This window comes from Octopus sinensis, unplaced genomic scaffold (assembly GCF_006345805.1).
Source record: "Octopus sinensis unplaced genomic scaffold, ASM634580v1 Contig18750, whole genome shotgun sequence".
NCBI lineage: Eukaryota > Metazoa > Mollusca > Cephalopoda > Octopoda > Octopodidae > Octopus > Octopus sinensis.
The window spans coordinates 17,368-36,482 of record NW_021835997.1 but is presented as its reverse complement, the minus strand read 5'-3'; the positions used below and the strand labels follow the sequence as shown (position 1 = coordinate 36,482).

The 19,115-nt window shown below is 40.1% G+C and overlaps 2 protein-coding genes across 2 annotated transcripts; both read left to right on the top strand.

Moving 5' to 3' along the window:
• Positions 1–513: 513 nt before the first annotated feature.
• On the top strand, positions 514–1,959 carry LOC115231697 (ubiquitin-like modifier-activating enzyme 1). Its single transcript, XM_036500145.1, has one exon. It carries the CDS (start codon positions 514–516, stop codon positions 1,957–1,959), a length of 1,446 nt encoding a protein of 481 aa, XP_036356038.1.
• LOC115231696 (ubiquitin-activating enzyme E1 1-like) lies at positions 1,956–2,336 on the top strand. The gene has a single exon (XM_029801663.1). It carries the CDS (start codon positions 1,956–1,958, stop codon positions 2,334–2,336), a length of 381 nt encoding a protein of 126 aa, XP_029657523.1.
• Positions 2,337–19,115: the final 16,779 nt, after the last annotated feature.

The following is a 19,115-nucleotide window of genomic DNA, read 5'->3' as shown; positions in this document are numbered from 1 at the left end:
GACAACATCGAAATGAGTGGTGTCGTGGGGCGAATATTCTCTTCATTTTGTGTAATTCGTTGGGCGTGTTTGGGTTGGTGAGTGGTGTGATTGTCAGACAAATATTCTGCGACTTTGGGGAGGCCTTCACAGTGTATGACACGAACGGGATTGTTCCTCGCCCTTCTGTGGTGACGTGTATTGACCAAGTACTGTGCTCTGTGAGTGTAGAATGGAGTGGTGTTAGTCCACGACGACCACCCACTCGACATGGACGACGACAGTCTGATCACGTTTTCCCAAGTGAAAGGAATGAATGGAATAAACGAGCATCCCCCGATGCCCATCCGACTCATCAGTAACCATCACTCATCATTCAGGCAGTTCGTCCTTCTCCATTGATGCCTCTTTCGGCAAGTACGAGGGAGGAGGAGTAGTCAGGGCTGTCAAAGTGCCCGTGGTCATGTCCTTCGTAGGCCTCCCCCTCATTGTAGAACTCCCTCCTCACTTCATTGGACGACTGTCCTTCCGAATATGCCTCCACTCATTCAGGCTTCCGCACTCTCGAATTATTCGTCCAGACTTATCACCGAATGCCCTCAGTCAGGGATGAGGTATTCCCCCTTTCTCCACCAGACTGATACTCGTGCCTTCCAACACCTGGCCCAGTCCTCCTCCAACCAATTCTCTTATTACTGTGGAGCACGCCTCTGCCCCATGGACGCAGTCATTGGGAGTCTGTGTGCTCAGGAAGTCATCAAGGGATGCACCGGCAAGTTCACTCCCATCCACCAGTGGTTCTACTTCGACGCTCTCTCCTGTGTGTCCCACGACAAGGTCGAGTACACCCCCGGCAATAGATATGCTGGCCAGTCCATCCTTTTTGGCGACCAAGTACAGAACAGACTCATGTCCCTCAACACTTTCATCGTCGGCATGGGCGCCATTGGCTGTGAACTCCTCAAAAACTTTGCAATGATGGGAATGAGTTGTGGTCCCGGCACTACCTGGGTCATCGACATGGAGAGAATCGAGAGGTCCAACCTCAACAGACAATTTCTCTTCCGTTCCACCGATATGATGCGCCCTAAATCGACCACCGCAGCTCGAGCAATCAAGGAACTGAACAAGGACATGAACATCCAGGCATTGGAGTATCAAGTCGGCCATCCTACTGATTTCTATTTCAACGACCAGTTCTACGCTCGACTAGACTTGGTCCTCACTGCCCTCGACAGACTTGACGCACGCAAGTTTGTCGATCTCAAATGCGTGTACTACCGACTCCCCATGATCGACTCGGGCACTCACGGAACAAGGGGGCACTGCCAGCCTGTCATTCCCCACCTCACCGAGTCATACTCCTCCAACGACCCCATCACTCACGACTTTGCCTTCTGCACTGTCCGACACTTCCCCAACTCCATTGAACATTGCATTCAGTTCGCCCTCGACTATTTCCGCGGGGTCTTCTACAACCAGATCGAGGCCGCCCACAAATATACTCTTTCTCCTCCACTCCTCTGTTCTCATCCACTTGTCCTCGCTCTCAAGGATGTCTACCCACTACACGCCTCCTTTGACTGGCCTTCCTGCGTCTCCTGGGCCTTCCGACAGTTCCATGACCACTTTACCAACAATATTTCACAGTTACTCCACAACTTCCCCCCCGATCACGTATTCCCCACCCACACATCCACAGACCACCATCCACGGACTCCCCTTCTGGGCTCCCCCCAAACGATGTCCTTCCCCCATCACCTTCGATGTCGCCAATGTACTCTCCTTTCCTCATCCCAGCCTACTCACATACAGTATATCACTCTCGCCGCACACCTCCGAGCACAGTCCTTGGGAATAGTCCCTCAGTCCACTCCCGTCGTGGACATACTCCAGTCACTCACAGTCCCTGTCTTCACTCCCCAGGAGGGACTCGAGATTGGCGAGGATGACCAGCAGCCTGTTGACCCGGGGGGATGAGTCGGGAGGACTTGGAAAAATGTTTGGTGGAGGACAAGAGCGGGGTCACTCTCACTCCTCTGCAGTACGACAAGGACGACGATGTGCATGCCCAGTTTTTGACGTGTGTGGCCAACCTGCGAGCACAGAACTACGGAATCGAACCGACGACGGTCTACAATGCTCGATTCGTGTCGGGGAAAATAGTCCCGGCAATGGCGACAACCACTTCTCTGGTGGTGGGATTGGTGTGCCTGGAGTTGTACAAGATTGTGCAGAACATGACTGACTTGGAGTCCTACTCGAGCATATTCGTGGACACGACTGTCAACCAGTTGCTCAAGTGCACTCCAATCAAGTGTCCTGTCTCCAAGGTTGCCTTCTTTGTTCATTCTTAGTATGACCAGTTTGCCTGGACTTTGTGGGATCGCATTGAGATCACTCATAAAATGACTTTGTCCCAATTGTTCGAGTACTTGAGGGACGAGTATCGAGTCAACGTCGACGTGTTGTCTCAGGGAAATGCCACTTTATATTCCTTCTTCATGAACAAGGACAAACAGCGCACTCGTATGGCCATGGAGTAACACTTTCTTTCACGCTTGTAGAATCACTGATATTGTCAGGTCTGTTCTCGACGAGGGTATCCCCGATTATGTCCAATTCATCGTCCTCGATGTCCTCTGTACTCTCCTTGACTCTTCTCAGGACATTGACTTTCCCTTCATTAAGTACAAGGTTCATTAACATTTCCTATCCCTAATCAAGAGTTGTCTATTTTGGCTTTCTAATTACTTGTTCAATTAATCCCACCCTCCTGACCTTCCAAGTGAGTAGGGATGGCACCTCCTTCCCTGGCTTTGTAGAGGAGGTCAAGTCCATAATACATAGAATCATCTACAGTACCCCTACCAGTCCATCGATTAATATGACTTTACACTAGTTCAAGGAATAATCCGAATAGAATGAATAAAATAAAAAGTGAATGAACTAAGCCTTCTCCCCACGAATCCTCCTGGCGAGTTGAATGTCGGATACCATAATGGTCACTCGTTTCGCATGAATAGCACACATGTTTGTATCCTCAAACAAACTGACGAGATACGCCTCAGATGCCTCCTACCCAATTACTCCACCAGTCCAACCTGGAGTGCCCCAATGGCCGAGCTTTGGAATCTCAAATCAGTCTTGTAGTGTTGTGCTGTTTCCCTCACTAATCTTTGGAAGGGAAGCTTCCTTATCAGCAAGTCCGTGCTTTTCTGGTATCGTCTTATTTCCTTCATAGCCAACGCTCCCGCCCGAAATCTTCGCGGGCGTTTGAGTCCTGCTGCCGCAGTAGCACTTTTACGGGCAGTTTTCACTGACAGCTGCTTTCTTGGCACCTTTGCTCCCGACGATTTGCGTGCTGTGTGCTTGGTTCGTGCCATCAATCAGCCTAAACATGTCAACAAGCATACACCACTAAAATTATCTAATGTGAATAAATCTAGGCAGGAAAAGTATCATTATGTGATCCAATCAACAAAACTGTATATATTTTGAAATAATATATAATATATATTACCAGCTGGCCATTCCAATCGATTTCATTTACCCTTCTCCGAGGAAATTGTAAGCCAATCTTTTCACTGGCGGCGAATATCCTTATTAGTATGAACTATATTTTGATTTTTTAAGTATTAAATATAACATACATATTTATGTATATATAAATATTTGTTTACGGATGTTTGAGACCCAAATGCTTCTTAAAGAAAGCGTACAGCTCATTAATTTTATCAATATTGAGTTGTGCTCCAAGTAGAAGAGACCATTAGGGAGAATGCCTTTTTCTGTGCCCGAGGCAATTTAATTACTATTTAGCTGGACCGTTGTAGAATAAGGAGCACACGGTTTATGAAATTGTTTCTTTTTTTAATTCTCCAAAGCAGTCCACTCATAATAAAAAGTTGCCTCACTAAATGGACATTAGAGTTGAAATTGAGGAATGACTTAGTTATACCATATTACAAGTATAACAGAGGTTATCTTGTGTTCGATAGTAATACAACGACTATCACATCCATTTCCACTTACTTCAAACAAGACAGTGCTGATGCTGAGGAAATATCATTGACTAACAAAACAAGCAAACTAAAGAGTTGTTGATGTTGCGAAATGTGTAGGTAGATCATCTCGGGTCTTGAAGTTTAACGCGTATTTGTCAGTGAAAAAAAATCAGTGCAGTAAAATCAGATATTTTTGTGTACGAGTGTCGACATTGAAGGGGGAATTGGCTTACAAATGTATTTCCATTGCAAATAAGTTGTCTTGCGCACCAGGTGGTAGTGCTGTGATGTATCACAGGATTGTCATATTTGTCACTTGAAATAACCAAATTCAAAAATATCAAATGGAAAAATTCGGACATTGCTATTCGTCTCAGATGCTTCGAAATGGCATCCAAAGAATCAGGTCTACAATATTGCAACTCGAAGTGGAATGCGTTCTACGGATTGCGCATTACCGGTGACAAAAATAGAGTGGAATACAAAATTGTGGGAGATTGGGTGGTTTATTTAGACCAATACAAGCGAAAAACAAAGTAGAAATGAATATATTTCCATGACTCTTCACAACAACATCAATTTCACAGCCATCTTCAACCAACAGCAGACAAAATGCGCATACCACTCATTCTCGCTCAATTTGGTGGCTAATAATAAACGGTCGGCGATTGTCTTAAAGAACAAACGGACATTAAAAGTGAAGATGTGTCGAAAATGTAAGCCACTGATCCTGCATTGAGTAGTTCGAGTCGAGTTGTTGTTAACTCATTTTGAGGAGAATTTTGACCAAATGTGCATTTCCTACGAAACCACGTTCTACCCATTGCAGAGCCAGTACATTCTCAGTGTTTGCGGATTGATTGTGGACAGCGACTACAACACACGTGACATTTAATGGGAAATACTTTCAGTCACCACGCTTGTTCTCGATCGAGTCAAAATGAAGAAAAGTCGTGGGAAAATGAAGTTAAAGCGGACCAAATGCCGGGGGAGATTTGACATTGAAAATGCATTCGTTGTCGTGTTCTGTGCAATGGCAGAGGACGTCAAAGACCCCGAAAACTTGTATTACGCGTCGAATACTTATGTCCGCCCATTGCAAGTGAGGAAAAGCCGAGAACGCCGGCAAACTATTTCACTGAGCAGTATTAACTAAACCTGTTAGCAGCAGTCATAATTAACGGGAATAATACTCTTAATATTGGCCACAATGAGTTGTCTCTCATCACCAAAACATTCCGTCCCATACCAATTAAGGTTTTTACCTCTCCGTTCACATTTAGTGCAGACTGACGCCCAACAACAGACTCATTTATTCTGGCAGGATTGAGACCGGAGTTTTAGCGAACTTTGATTTAAACATGTCCGACCATCCGGACATTTGCGTAAAGGACTTGGAGAACCACATTGACTGTGATCTGGGGGTTTGGGGGAAAGTGGGTAAAGTCCTTGTCGTCAAAAACTCGGAAAATCCGACGTGTCCGCGTATTGTTCTACTAACACGTCAGTGGGGGTGGATTTGAGGGTCGAGAAATTCCAATTCCGACCAAACAGGAGTGTTGTGAGGCCGAACGAGCCTTTCGGAATTATGGCAGAAATGACCGCATTCTCGTTCGATTTCGTCCGTTTCCATAAATCCGCGTTCCGTCCAGTTCTCAGCGCACGCGCAGGGAACTACTCGGTGGTACTCGCCCAGTTGGGAGAGGAATGGAAGAACACATTGGTGATATGTGCATGTCGAGCGTAGATGACAAGCAAATACTACCACTCCAAGCTAAACATAGAAGAATTCAAAATTGGACTAAACAAAGCAACATTCATTATTTGTGAACAAACGGTGACATCTCTTTTCAAGAATACGCTCACTTTGATATTGACTTGGCAAATAATCGTGGGGCAAAGTGCGTTCGAGTCCAAAAACTTATTCTTCGCCCTACGGCGGGAAAGGTTACAAGTGCATTGTTAGTGCTGACGGAAAAAAAAGTATATTTTGAATCACCCATTTTGGCGCCAAATGTGCAAGTGGTGGTGCGAAAGAATGTCTGAAAATAGACGGAGCGTACTGCGAGGACACAGCCGAGTCGTTCGCTTGCAAGTGTGTGGACGGCTATGCACGAGTGACCAGACAAAACAAGACATTCTGTGAAGGTGATGATGAGACATATTCCAGAAATAAACAAATGTAAGAATCTTTGCGACGAGAATGCGAAATGCAGTAAAGTGATGGACTCGTATGTTTGTGAGTGCAGTCATGGCTTCGAAGGGAAAGGATTCGAGTGCACAAGTTCATGCAATACTCATTTCTAGAAGTGAACGACTGCGAGTCCGTCAGTTGCAGTAACAACGGAGAGTGCGTCGAGTTGTCGGAGGGACACCAATGTCTTTGCAATGCACAGTTCTATGGCCGAGACTGTGAATTGGGTGACTCGAGTCAATATTTCAGAATGGCCGATAATGAGTCCGTGGAGTAGTTGGAGTGAGTGCATCTCGGACTGTGGCGTGGGATACTCCCAGAGAACCAGGAAGTGCTTCATCGGCCACCAACAGATTGACTGCACACAACATGTTGGAGAAGGTGCACTTTTCGACTACAAAACGTGTCATTCCTCTCCCTGCTCAGCTGGTCACATGAGTTTTCATTTTCAGATTTCCACTTTTGTGACTCGGACCCTTGCGGAGTTGAGTTCGGGAGACTCTGCTCGACTACTAACAATGGTCGGGGGTTTATTTGCCATTGGTGACGACTGTTCAATCGTAGGTAAAGCATCCAAAAAAGCCTCAGTGTTGCAAGAAACTGGCATTTGGAAGAAATATGTCAAATTCCCGTATAAAGTCAAATTGGAACAAAGTCCCATGATTAAAGGATTTGAAGTATTCTTTGGGCAAGTCACGTCGAGGTGTCTAGAAATGGGTTTGTTCTACTTCTCAAGTCCGAATGGCCTCTTTCGATGACCGAAGACTTGCATGAAGTACAAGACTTTGGGAAATTGGAAAAAGGACTCTCACTTATTGAAGACCTGGTGGGAATGGTGGCTGCTTCGTGGGCAAATTACGATTCCCAGAAAGGCCATGTGCTCGTGACTAATAATCTCTCACAGGTGGCAGTTTATTTTCCCACCGACATTTCTGACAAACTTGGATTGGACTACGTCAACTTCTCAGCCAGAATTGTGTGGAAAGACATGTCCATCGCCAACATACATTATCCGGACAATCAAGTGGTCTCACTCGGTCTGAATAATAGAGGGAATCCTTTACCCTGACTATGGTGCTCAAGGATTACGATTTGTTCATTTTATACTCACTTGAGAAATATGAGTGGTGCACCCACACTACGTAACTCTGTTGGGGGAGGTTGGCAGGGTGACTCCGCAGAATGGGGCGAAGATGGGACTGATTTATCGGACAGGCAATGCTTTCAAATGGGAGAACATGACCAATATTCCAACGAATATAAATGTCTCCCAAACAAGCAGCAATGAATGCGAAACGGTGGTCTCATTCACGGAGAATGAGGACATGGTCGACTGCAACCGGTGGATAAAAGTGATTGATGATTTTTCACGTTAGGAAAATAAAGTGAATGCCGAAGACTTGTCCTGTCCCTTCACGGAAGCACAAGTCATGGAATCCGAATTCAAATTGTTGTCAGCAGAGAACAAAAACATAAAGTGCTACGATGACGTGACAGTGGGTCTTTACATGAGTAAGTGAGTGGTTATTATGTCAGAAGAGAAAGTCACGTGCTGCTATGACCGGATTCACCACTCGCTTGTCGCACACGGCGAATATTCAGACGGATTCGACACTTTGGGCGTGATGGTAGACGATCAGTTTAAGTGTTAGAAATTGGACAAGGACAGGTCATTCTACGCCAAGTGCTGTGTCTATCCGAGTCTGTGCACACAATTTTTCAGTCTCAGGCCGTTCATTAAGTCAGTTCGGCGAGTGGGGCAGTTACACGGTAGGATTGACTATTCACCGACTTAGGATTTATATTTGCGGATGGCACAGTTTATTCTTTGAGAAAAAACATTTCCAAGATGGTCGGACAATTCGTTGTTCTCGAAGGAGCACTGTCCCGCAATTTCCGTTTCCAAGTCAATTTTTCTTCAGAGTTGAGAACAGCAGTCCTCCGAATAGCAATCCACGACGACCAGACTCTATATTTATACGAAATACCTAATAACGGTTCCACTTCCCAATTAAACGGAAAACACGTCTTCTCAATCATAGCCACGTCCGTCACAATTCTGATCGGACACCAAGTTTCCATCACTCTGTATGAGCTTGGCTGGGTCTTCACCATTAATGAGGATATACTCGATCTATTGGACGAAATTCTTGTGGAAGGGGACAATGAGTACAATCTTTGTCCCAAGAAAGACTATTCGGGCGAGTGTTTCCCCACACTTTCGTCCCTGAGGAGTCAGTTCGACGCCTTTCTACACAGATTTGATAAGAAAGTGATCATTTCAAGTGCAATGTGAACTAATTTGGGTAGAAATGGAGAAAATATTGTTCTGCAACGCCACTCTGCGAGTTGTCCTCAACGACTACGTCCACGTGGAGTGCCGAACCAAAGTGCGCGTGCCCCAAATCCACGTGTCCGTAATAGACAACATGACGGTTGTTAAAAACGTGACTCTGGAAACAACCAAGTGGGAAGGGGCTACTTGGCAAACTGAGGTGGAGGAACCGCGAGTATTACTGTGCGACTGTTTGAACGGGGGGTGGTGCGATTGGAGGGGAATGGTAAAAGAAAAAAAGTGTGTCTGCAGGGAGGGGTATTCGGGGGAGCGTTGCCAAGTGGTGTACAACTCGTGCCTGATGTACCCGTGTTCTGAGGGTAGTGGTTAGTGAGTATTGAAGAATGTGTCAACTCGACAGACTGCGGGAATGAGGAGTCATATTCGCGTGGGTATAAACTGGACGTCGACAAATGCATTGGTAATGGCATTTGGGCCACTTTCAGACATAAACGAATGTTTGACAGATAACCCATGTCGGGCAAACAGCACGGAATGCATAAATACTGAGGGGTTCTACAGATGCCAGTGCATGGGGGGATTTGTAGAGAGAGTATGAATGAGTGCGTGGGTGACTACCCCGATACATATATAGATGACAATGAATGTCTCAGGGACAACGGTGGATGCCAGCAGATCTGTGTTAACACACACAAGGGCTACACTTCATTTCAACGTCGTCTCATTCTAAGGCTGAAGCCTAACTCTGTCCTCAACAAACTTCCTCCGGAAGTTCACCCATCCGAAATGCTTCTGGAGCGTTCCGCTCAGATCAACCATGCTCGTTTCCGCTCGGGCCATCACCACTCACTAAACTCCTACGCTCACTCATTGAACGTCGTGATCTCCCCGGTATGCAACCTCTGCTGTGCCGAAGATCACTCAACTGACCACCTTTTCCGCTGCCTGTTCTCCTCCTGTCCGCAGGAAATTTGCTGTCCACTCCCCCGAGGTCCTTTGGGAGCAACCCGCGAAGCGCTGTTGTTTCTGCTAGCCGCCGGTCTCATACCCTAATGTGAGACCGGGGTTATGCAACAACAAACAACAACAACTTTGTTTAAGCTTCATGCACATCAAAGTCCCCCTGGATATTGAAATCACATTATTAAGAGTATTTAAAGGACTTTGAATAGTTTTCTACCCAAATAAACAACCGCTCCACCTCGTTGTGATTGACCCTCCCGACCCCATTGACCACATATTGTACTCGTGTCGACTTTAGAAAACGATAAACAAAGTCGCCAAATACATTTTCTCCGATTGCCTCTTTTTTATACCAAATATCGAGTTTTATCAGCGTTTATCTGGCTATTTGAATACAACTGTAATCAATATGTGGGTAGCCATTAGTCCAGAAATCGGCCAACTTATTTTGCATAGATAATAATACCAAACTAATGACTATCCCCTAAATAATTAAAGATGACAATGCGACGTCATTCAATACAAAATAGCAACAAAAATGTTTATAATTAGAACAAATGGCTGAAAATTAAAATGACAATTTTTAATTCTTTTTTAAAAATATTAAATACTCAGGATTTTTAACAATAAAACAAAATGTGTGGTAATGATCCCTATTTCTTCTTAATAATAAAATGGTATGGTGTGTGTCTGTCTGTCTGTCTGTCTGTGTGTGCACACCAACTTCAAATTGGCAATACGATGTCCTCGACTTACATGATGAGGTCCTTAAAACTTCCCCCCAAAAAAAAATTAAAAAAAAATTTTCTGCATTTTGGTTAAAATGAACAACTACAATGTCCTCGACTTACATGATGAAGTCCTTAAAACCTTCCCCCAAAAAAATTAAAAAAAAAATTTTCTGCATTTGGTTAAAATGAACAACTACAATGTCTCGACTTACATGATGAAGTCCTTAAACCTTCCCCCCAAAAAAAATTAAAAAAAAATTTTCTGCATTTTGGTTAAAATGAACAAATACAATGTCCTCGACTTACATGATGAAGTCCTTAAAACCTTCCCCCCAAAAAAATTAAAAAAAATTTTCTGCATTTTGGTTAAAATGAACAACTACAATGTCCTCGACTTACATGATGAAGTCCTTAAAACCTTCCCCCAAAAAAAATTAAAAAAATTTTTCTGCATTTTGGTTAAAATGAACAATACAATGTCCTCGACTTACATGATGAAGTCCTTAAAACCTTCCCCCCAAAAAAAATTAAAAAAAAAATTTCTGCATTTTGGTTAAAATGAACAACTACAATGTCCTCGACTTACATGATGAGGTCCTTAAAACCTTCCCCCAAAAAAAATTAAAAAAAAATTTTCTGCATTTTGGTTAAAATGAACAACTACAATGTCCTCGACTTACATGATGAAGTCCTTAAAACCTTCCCCCCCAAAAAAATTAAAAAAAATTTTCTGCTTTGGTTAAAATGAAGAACTACAATGTCCTCGACTTACATGATGAAGTCCTTAAAACCTTCCCCCCAAAAAAAAATTAAAAAAAAATTTTCTGCATTTTGGTTAAAATGAACAACTACAATGTCCTCGACTTACATGATGAAGTCCTTAAAACCTTCCCCCCCAAAAAAAAATTAAAAAAAAATTTCTGCATTTTGGTTAAAATGAACAACTACGATGTCCTCGACTTACATGATGAAGTCCTTAAAACCTTCCCCCAAAAAAAAAATTAAAAAAAAATTTCTGCATTTTGGTTAAAATGAACAACTACGATGTCCTCGACTTACATGATGAGGTCCTTAAAACTTCCCCCCAAAAAAAAATTAAAAAAAAATTTTCTGCATTTGGGTAAAATGAACAACTACGATGTCCTCGACTTACATGATGAGGTCCTTAAAACCTCCCGCCAAAAAATCAAAAAATTATTTTCTGCATTTGATTAAAATGAACAACGTTAATGTCCTCGACATTCATGATGAGGCCTATTAAAACCTTCGAGGCAAAAATCTCACGTATTAAGAATATCCTTGATGAAAACGACAGCGAGAATATTAACAATGATCAGAAGAATTTGCGTAAAAATATTAACTATTTAGTTAAGTTTTTCGTAAAGATAGAATTATTTTTGGTATGCCTCTTTTCCTAAACTTTTTTATTATTCAAAATAATTTTTTAAATAGATACCGAAGGAGGAAAAACGAAGCTGAAGAAAAAAACGGTCAGCTTAAGGTAATTAATTAAATCTTTTTGTGGTCGCTTTTTGGCTGCTGCTACTCTGCCTGCCGCATCTCCGGCTGCCCCATTTCCGCCAGTGGTTTCTCTAATCAAGGTCACTAAGCTAAATCTCCGGACTATAAAGGTTCTTAAGCATTATCTTAATTGGCTGTTAAAAATTAGACTGGTTGTTGCCGTGGCGGCAGAGATTTTTTTTGTTTATACCATTTTACAAATTTTTAAAGTTTTTTTTTGTTTTTTTTATTTTTTTGTTTAAATTATTCATTTTATTTGTTTTTCTTTATTTTTTGTTATTTTCTAAAAATTCAACCGGATTGAATTTTTAAAACTCCTTAGATCCCTCTGGAATGCCGATCATCTTTTAAAGTTAAAGATAGGCGTTCCAGTGGTTTTATTACGAAATCTTGCGCCACCTAAATTATGCAACGGAACGAGGTTAGTTATCAAAATTTGATGGCTAACGTAATAGAGGCGACGATATTCACAGGTAAGTATAGAGGTGAGGATGTTTATATTCCACGAATTCCGATAATTTCTGATGAATTACCATGTAGATTTAAAAGGCTGCAATTTCTTTGAGGATGAGTTTTGCAATGACAATAAACAAGGCCCAGGGACAGTCATTAAGGTAGTAGGGTATTTTTAGAGAGTGAGTGCTTTTCACATGGACAGCTGTATGTGGGATGCTCGAGGGTAGGCAGAAGAGAAAATTTATTCATATATGCCAAGGAAGGACGGACGACAAACATCGTTTATCAACAGGCGATAGAATAGGGTTACTTAAACCAGGTAGTTTTATACATCTACATAAACTTATAGTTGTTTGATGAAACAGGCCCTCCGCAGGAGCTAGGTCGCGGTGAGCGAAGCGAGCTGCCGAGCTAGTAAATTATAAATCCGAAAACGAGAAGTATCGTAATTATTTTTGAGCAATGTAATACAAATCTAAATTAAGGATCTTCAATTTGTTCAAGTTTTAAAGGATAAACAAACTTTTCAAATTTAATTATTAAATTAGTCCGGATTTTCTTCCTCCTGTAAAAATTATAAAGCCGTCAAAAAATACATTTTCGGATTCAATTGGAGAATTTTGTTTTGTTCACTAGGAAATAGTGACTGGGACTGGCTAGACTAATTAAATGAGTAAAGGAGAAGTCTGACTGCATTCAATATCCACGTTTCTACAGCATTCAATATCAAAGTCACAATTTTGGTGTCATTTGTCCCTAATATTAGTTCTTGTAGCATAGTTAGGAATTGTCGCTGGTTTTCGAATTCATAACTCCACAACGATGCTTGATTATGTGTATAGCAGTCGAAATTAAATCAGTGACTACACATATTCGAATGCACCATTACTGACAGAGCTGAGTGCAACCCTTCGCACTGGAAACGCTGATTATCGATGAAATAAGTGACAAGTCTTTCGGGCGCATCTCAATGCCTGAGGCAAAAATAGATCAGCGTATGTCGGATAACACTCCATCCCAATCTTTAGCAAGGACAAAGAGTTGTATATCACATTGATAGAGGATGTATTCAACCTAGAAAAGACACCACTCAACATCTCAGTGTTCACGAAGGCATCACTCAAAAACTGTTGTTGAAGGAATTGTTTTAGTGTTTGCAGTTCTTCAAGTTCGTTCCTGATGAGGACAACTTTTGAATTGGAAAAGACTTCGGGAAACGTGTTAATCAGTAGTCGAACCAGGGCATAAACTGACTTTAACACGACAATCGCCGAGCAGTAACGAAAGCAGTTTATAATGGCAGAATAGAAATAGTGCTTATTATTGAAAACATTTTATGATGATTGGAGCTCCATTAATCTTGCAAACAGATAATGGAAAGGAGTTCAAAAACAATATGATTGAGGAAATGTGTACAAAGTTTGGCCCTGAGCACATATGTGGAAGACCACGTGCCCCATGGATACAAGGTCAGGTAGAACGGTATATTTATTTTGTTAATTTTAAGATTTAACCAATCTATAAAACGAAGCGCTTCAAATGGAATGTTTGCGAAATATCATCCAATTATTAAAGAATTGTCTACGAATATAATAATTCTAAACATGACACAACAAAGTATATTCCATTTAACATTTTTATGGGAGTGGGATATGAAAAAAAACTAGATGATTACATTATGCAGTCTTTATTTGCTTTTACTGGTAATTATGAAATTATTTTACGATAAGGAGAAAATGAATACGAAGAAGTAGATTTTGTGTATCAAGAAAGCGAAGAAGTAAATAAAATGCAAAAAGACGTACTTAACAATTTGGAAAGTGCAGGGGAAAAAATGAAAAAAAGGAGAAGATGGAGATTTGATGAAGAGGAAATATCAGTTGAAGATTACGCACTTTTACGGATGGATTAAGATATAAATGAAAACACAAGAAAATATCCTCTGTATGACCAGATAGATACATCTGCATACAGAGTGATAAAACAGGACGGTGGCACATTAGATTTAGAAAATAAAGAGGGGGAAATTATTGAAAAAGTACATTTTAGTCGGCTAAGGAATTAAAAAAATAATTTTTAATATTTTAAAATTGTTTCTAAATACAAAAAAATTTAAGTTAAAACGTTATGTCGGGCCAAAAATGCGTTAATGTTGTTTTTTGTGGGTGAATATTATTAACTTTTATCCAAAAAAACATAAAAAACACTAATATGGTATAATTGGAGTAAGTTATATCTATTTAGTTATTTTTTATTTATTTTCATTAATTTTTGAAAAGTGACTCACGTCCGGCGTGGCTCATGTCTGGACTGTGACATACACGAAAATTGTTCTAGCTAAACGCACTTATGATGAATCCTGGAGAAAGCACAAAAAGTCGGATTACTGCTAGGTGACTCTGGAGATGTCACCTATAGATGGATACCATCAATCGCTATGTATAATAAACTCTTAAACATTTGGCGTCAAAAGAAGATTAAATACAGAGACAAAACTAAAATTTATAAGGCGTTTGTTGTTCCAGTCCTGACGTATAACAGATCGACATGGGGAATCACCAAAGCTTAATAAACAGTTTTAAACAATTTATCAAAATTAATTGAGAAGAATTATAAACATAGAATTCCCTATTTTGCCGTCGTAGCGCTGGCCGTTTCCATTTCCATGGAAATCCTGAATTCTAAATGGAGGTTTTTTGGCCAATTTTGACTCGACAGTCTCACTCCACCGCAATCGCGATGAAAAGCTATTTTTTCAGACCCGAAGGGGCTCCGTTAAAAAGCCCAGAGCCACCCTACTTACCGCATTAAACAAAGGCTTAGCAGGAATAAAAAAAAAATTGCAAATTGAAGAGGATTTCTATGCACTACGAACACTAGCAAACAACAGAGAGACATAGAAACCCATCTGGAAAAGAATACTAACCGTGCCACAAGGAAAACTTTAGCTTATGATTTTTCGTCAGTGCGAAAATAACAATAATAAACATAAATGCTGGGATGAAGAACGAATTCCATTAAAAAACATACAAGTATTTACCAAATTATCGCCACTACATTTTCGTTTAATAATCATAAATAGTTGCGATTGCTCATCCAATTTTATTTTATTTACAGGAAAATATACTGATTGAAATGGTGACGTGCTTCAGTTTTTCTCAGGAAAAATCATACTTTAGCATGCTAAAATTCAAAATCCTGATCACCATCGTCACATACAATGTTCGAAGTTATCATCTCCAATCAAGAGGAAACAATTGGCTGAGGATCTGGCACGCTACAAATGGTATCTGTTGCATTCAATAGACGAAGACGCTTTTGGATTTGAAGGAACCTTTGGTAACTATCGCATTCTCTACTCGCGCCTGACAATCGTCACTGCGGTCTTGGTTTTGCTATCAATTTGAAACCTAATGAATTGCCTGCATAAAATATGGACAGTCAATGGACCGTGTTGCTGTTATGCAATGACATTTATCATCCACGGAGAATTTCATGATGACCATTTTCAACGTTTATGCTCCACGTATGAGCAGAATTTTCTAAAATGATGAATTAGACGAATTTTACGAAATCTTTGCGAAAAACATACCGCCGAACAATAATTCTACAATGACTTTTATCTGTAGTGATTGAGATGCTAAAGCTGGCTTGAGACACAAAAACGAAGTTTTTCGAAATCTCTCTGGACACTCACTCATTGATTTTTGTAATTCATCAGCTTTATCACCTTTGAAAACTCCGCAAGGCACTTGGGTCGGCACCAGGAGATCCAAAAATGGCAGCTGTATGTGTATATATAATCAAATTTACTATGTTACCTTCCCAATCTATTAAAGAGATTGTTGTCAGACTCTATGGAAGAACGATAAATTACAGTGACTATAAACTGACAGTTGCCAGATTGAAACTTAAACGATAATTCAGAATCGAGCAGTAAAGAAAAAAGTACGTCTCTAAATGGACGTTTGGCTGTGGAAATATTGAACTTTGACAATTGGCAAAAGAGATACCAACAAGATATTTCTAACGTCGACATGAGGTTGAAACCAGTGGCACCCCTTCAATTGATCTTGTGGATATCTTCGATATTTAAAAATAATTGCCAATTGGACTATTTGATACTAGGAAATTCCTAGAAACAAATATTATTCATGATTCTGTAATTAGAGACTTTTAGAGCAAATAAAAGAATTAGCTTTAAAACTCGGAAGCTCAAATTCGAATAAAAGCAAATTAAAAAAAGAGTTCAAAGAAAATAGAAAAAAAATGGAAAAACAGAATCTCATTTTCGGTAAAAAGGAGCTCATTTTTCGATGGTATATTAAAAAAGGTTTTGACTGTAACTTTAATTGAAGTGGACATTATCTTACACGACAGCTTAAAGTGAGTTAAAATGAAGAATTTTGTACAAATGCGACTGTTTGCAAACGAAATGGCGGTGGTTCTATGAAACAAAAGTAAAGATTTTTTTTTAATCTTGACATGAAATGGAGTTTTCTTCAAAATTCTTAAAAGTCATATGGAAAGTTATCTATTGAAAAATAAGAAGGACATACCAATTAATTTGTAAATCGGAATGCGGAGAAGACACTTAGCTGAATAAAAACCTTGACACGAAAAAGGAAAATAAAAGGAAGTTTGTGGCAAACTCTTCTTCAAGCGAAGAAGGAAATCACTGACGATCTGGAATCTTAATTAGATAATTTTGTTGACTATAATTAAGCGATTTGAATTGAATAATACTAATATTGCAATTCCCACATTGTAAAGAGTATTTGCATTTGGCCATCAGCCCACATTAAGATAGTAAGATTACTAATATTGCAATTCCCACAGTAAGATTCTTAGGTACCACTGCACTCGCTAATCAAGCAAACTCCCAAAATCAATCAGACACGTTGACATTTATTCTAAAATATTGACAGGTAAAACATTTCTCTACCACTGCAGACCTGAATGGATCATCTTGGTACATAGAAAGCAGTCATACTCCACAAAAGCCTAAAAAGTCTCTCACCGACTCGGCAAATAAAGTAGTGAATTAGTCCTTCGAGTCAGTTCTCCACAACCAAATTCTTCCCCCACCGACTCCAAGTTTTCCTTGTGTCAAAAATTCAGTCGGTGAAAAAGGAAATGATCCCTAAATCGACCAATAAAATGCGGAAGACAAACGCATCAACACAAAATCGCTCTGGTCAAACATAACTAAGGTCAGGAGCATTGTCAGTAGCTTGGATTGGCAGAAAAATTGAGAGCATCTAGGCAAGGACTACGCTAGATCTGTCAAAATTTCGTTCAAAATAAAACATCAAATAGGTTTAACCTGACATTATAGTCTAGTTATTCCAGTACAGGAGTCGTATGCATACATATTCGTCTGTCAGTTCCGCATTTCCGTCTATAATATTATCGCCATATCTCGATTTTCACGACGTATTTAACTTTAGCGAGATTTTGATGTTTGAAAGTCTTTTTGTGATCAAACCTTCTAAGTTTTGTGAGGTAATCGTTCTTTAGTCCTTTAGGAGATTAAAACTGCTAAATTCGCAAAGAAAGCAAGGTTCAAAGACCTCGGTCGATGGCTGCCTCGGCAGTCGTTTGAGAAATAAGGTCTTTTAAGTGGCCTGGGCGTAGTCCGTCTAGGCCCCCACAGCTGCTTTCCCGAAAGATTGAATTGAACGCTTGATTTCCTCGTACGTCAGAGTAGAACTGAAGTGTCTCTTGGGCGTTCAAAAAGTCGGAGGTCGACTTGCGGGAGAAGTCTTTGGTAGAGAGAAGATCTGTGGAGTTCTTGTTGATGTCATAGTGACTGTCAAAATTAATTGCATTGGTTCTAAGTAATAAGCGTTTCAACAATAAAAAATTTATTAAAATTAAGCGTCTTTTTTTTTACTCGATTCATATTAATTATTTTAGATACCCCGAACGTGTCTTAATCTCATATATCTAATAAAATAAACCACTAGTCGATTTTATGAAAAATTTATAAAGTCTGTTGGAATTCGTGTCAAAGTCTCCTTGGAATCGTCCATTTGGTCTTTTGGCAATAACATGGAATTTAGATCGGAAATCTGCGATTAATTTTTAAATTTTGTACTTTAAGTGGAATAGAAAACTTACAAATTGTGCATTATTTGTAACTCTTCTATAATTTTCCGCAAAATAAGAGTGTAAACATTCCTGCTGCAGTTTGCGAATTCCAGAATGGCTATTTCGATAAATAGAATCTGCAATAGTTTGCATTTCACTTTCATTATCCATGCAAATAACTTGTTTGTGTTTTTGAATAGATTGATATTCTGGATATTTTTCACAAAAACTATTATTATATGTAGGGAAAAACATTTTAAAGAGGGAATGTTGAAATTCAGAAATAGCGCTAAAAATATTAAATATGAGTAAGGCATGGTAGAAACAGTGTTAATTATGACACCTAACCTTGTAAAATGATCTATTGACAAGTAACATGTAGCCAGCATGGGAGGCGACAGATTATTGGGATGAAAAATCCAGCGAACATCTAAAATTACACAAGTTCATTTTCAATATATATTTTATTCCAGTCATTAGAGTCAGATGATAACATTGAAAAAAACGGAAGAACAAATTCCACAGAAGTCCCATCAGACACAATCCCTAAAATTGTGATTTCGACGAATGCTCTTTCGGCAAATGAGGAGTCCAATGATACGATTGATGACCAACAAGACATTCCGGACGGTACTAATCTTCAAGCGAAAGAGAAGGGCAGGACGACGAGTTCACAAACGAAGAGATAGTCAACTCAGAGGAAAACTGATCTTATAAATTACACTAACAATTTAAATCGCGCATTTTATTTATTGATTCTAAAGGATTAACTTCAATTCGCTTGCAAAAAGATCGTATTGATGTAATTCTCGACTTCCACATGCTTCAAAGATTGTTGATCAAAAATGAAAGGCCGGAGAACATTTATTTTATAG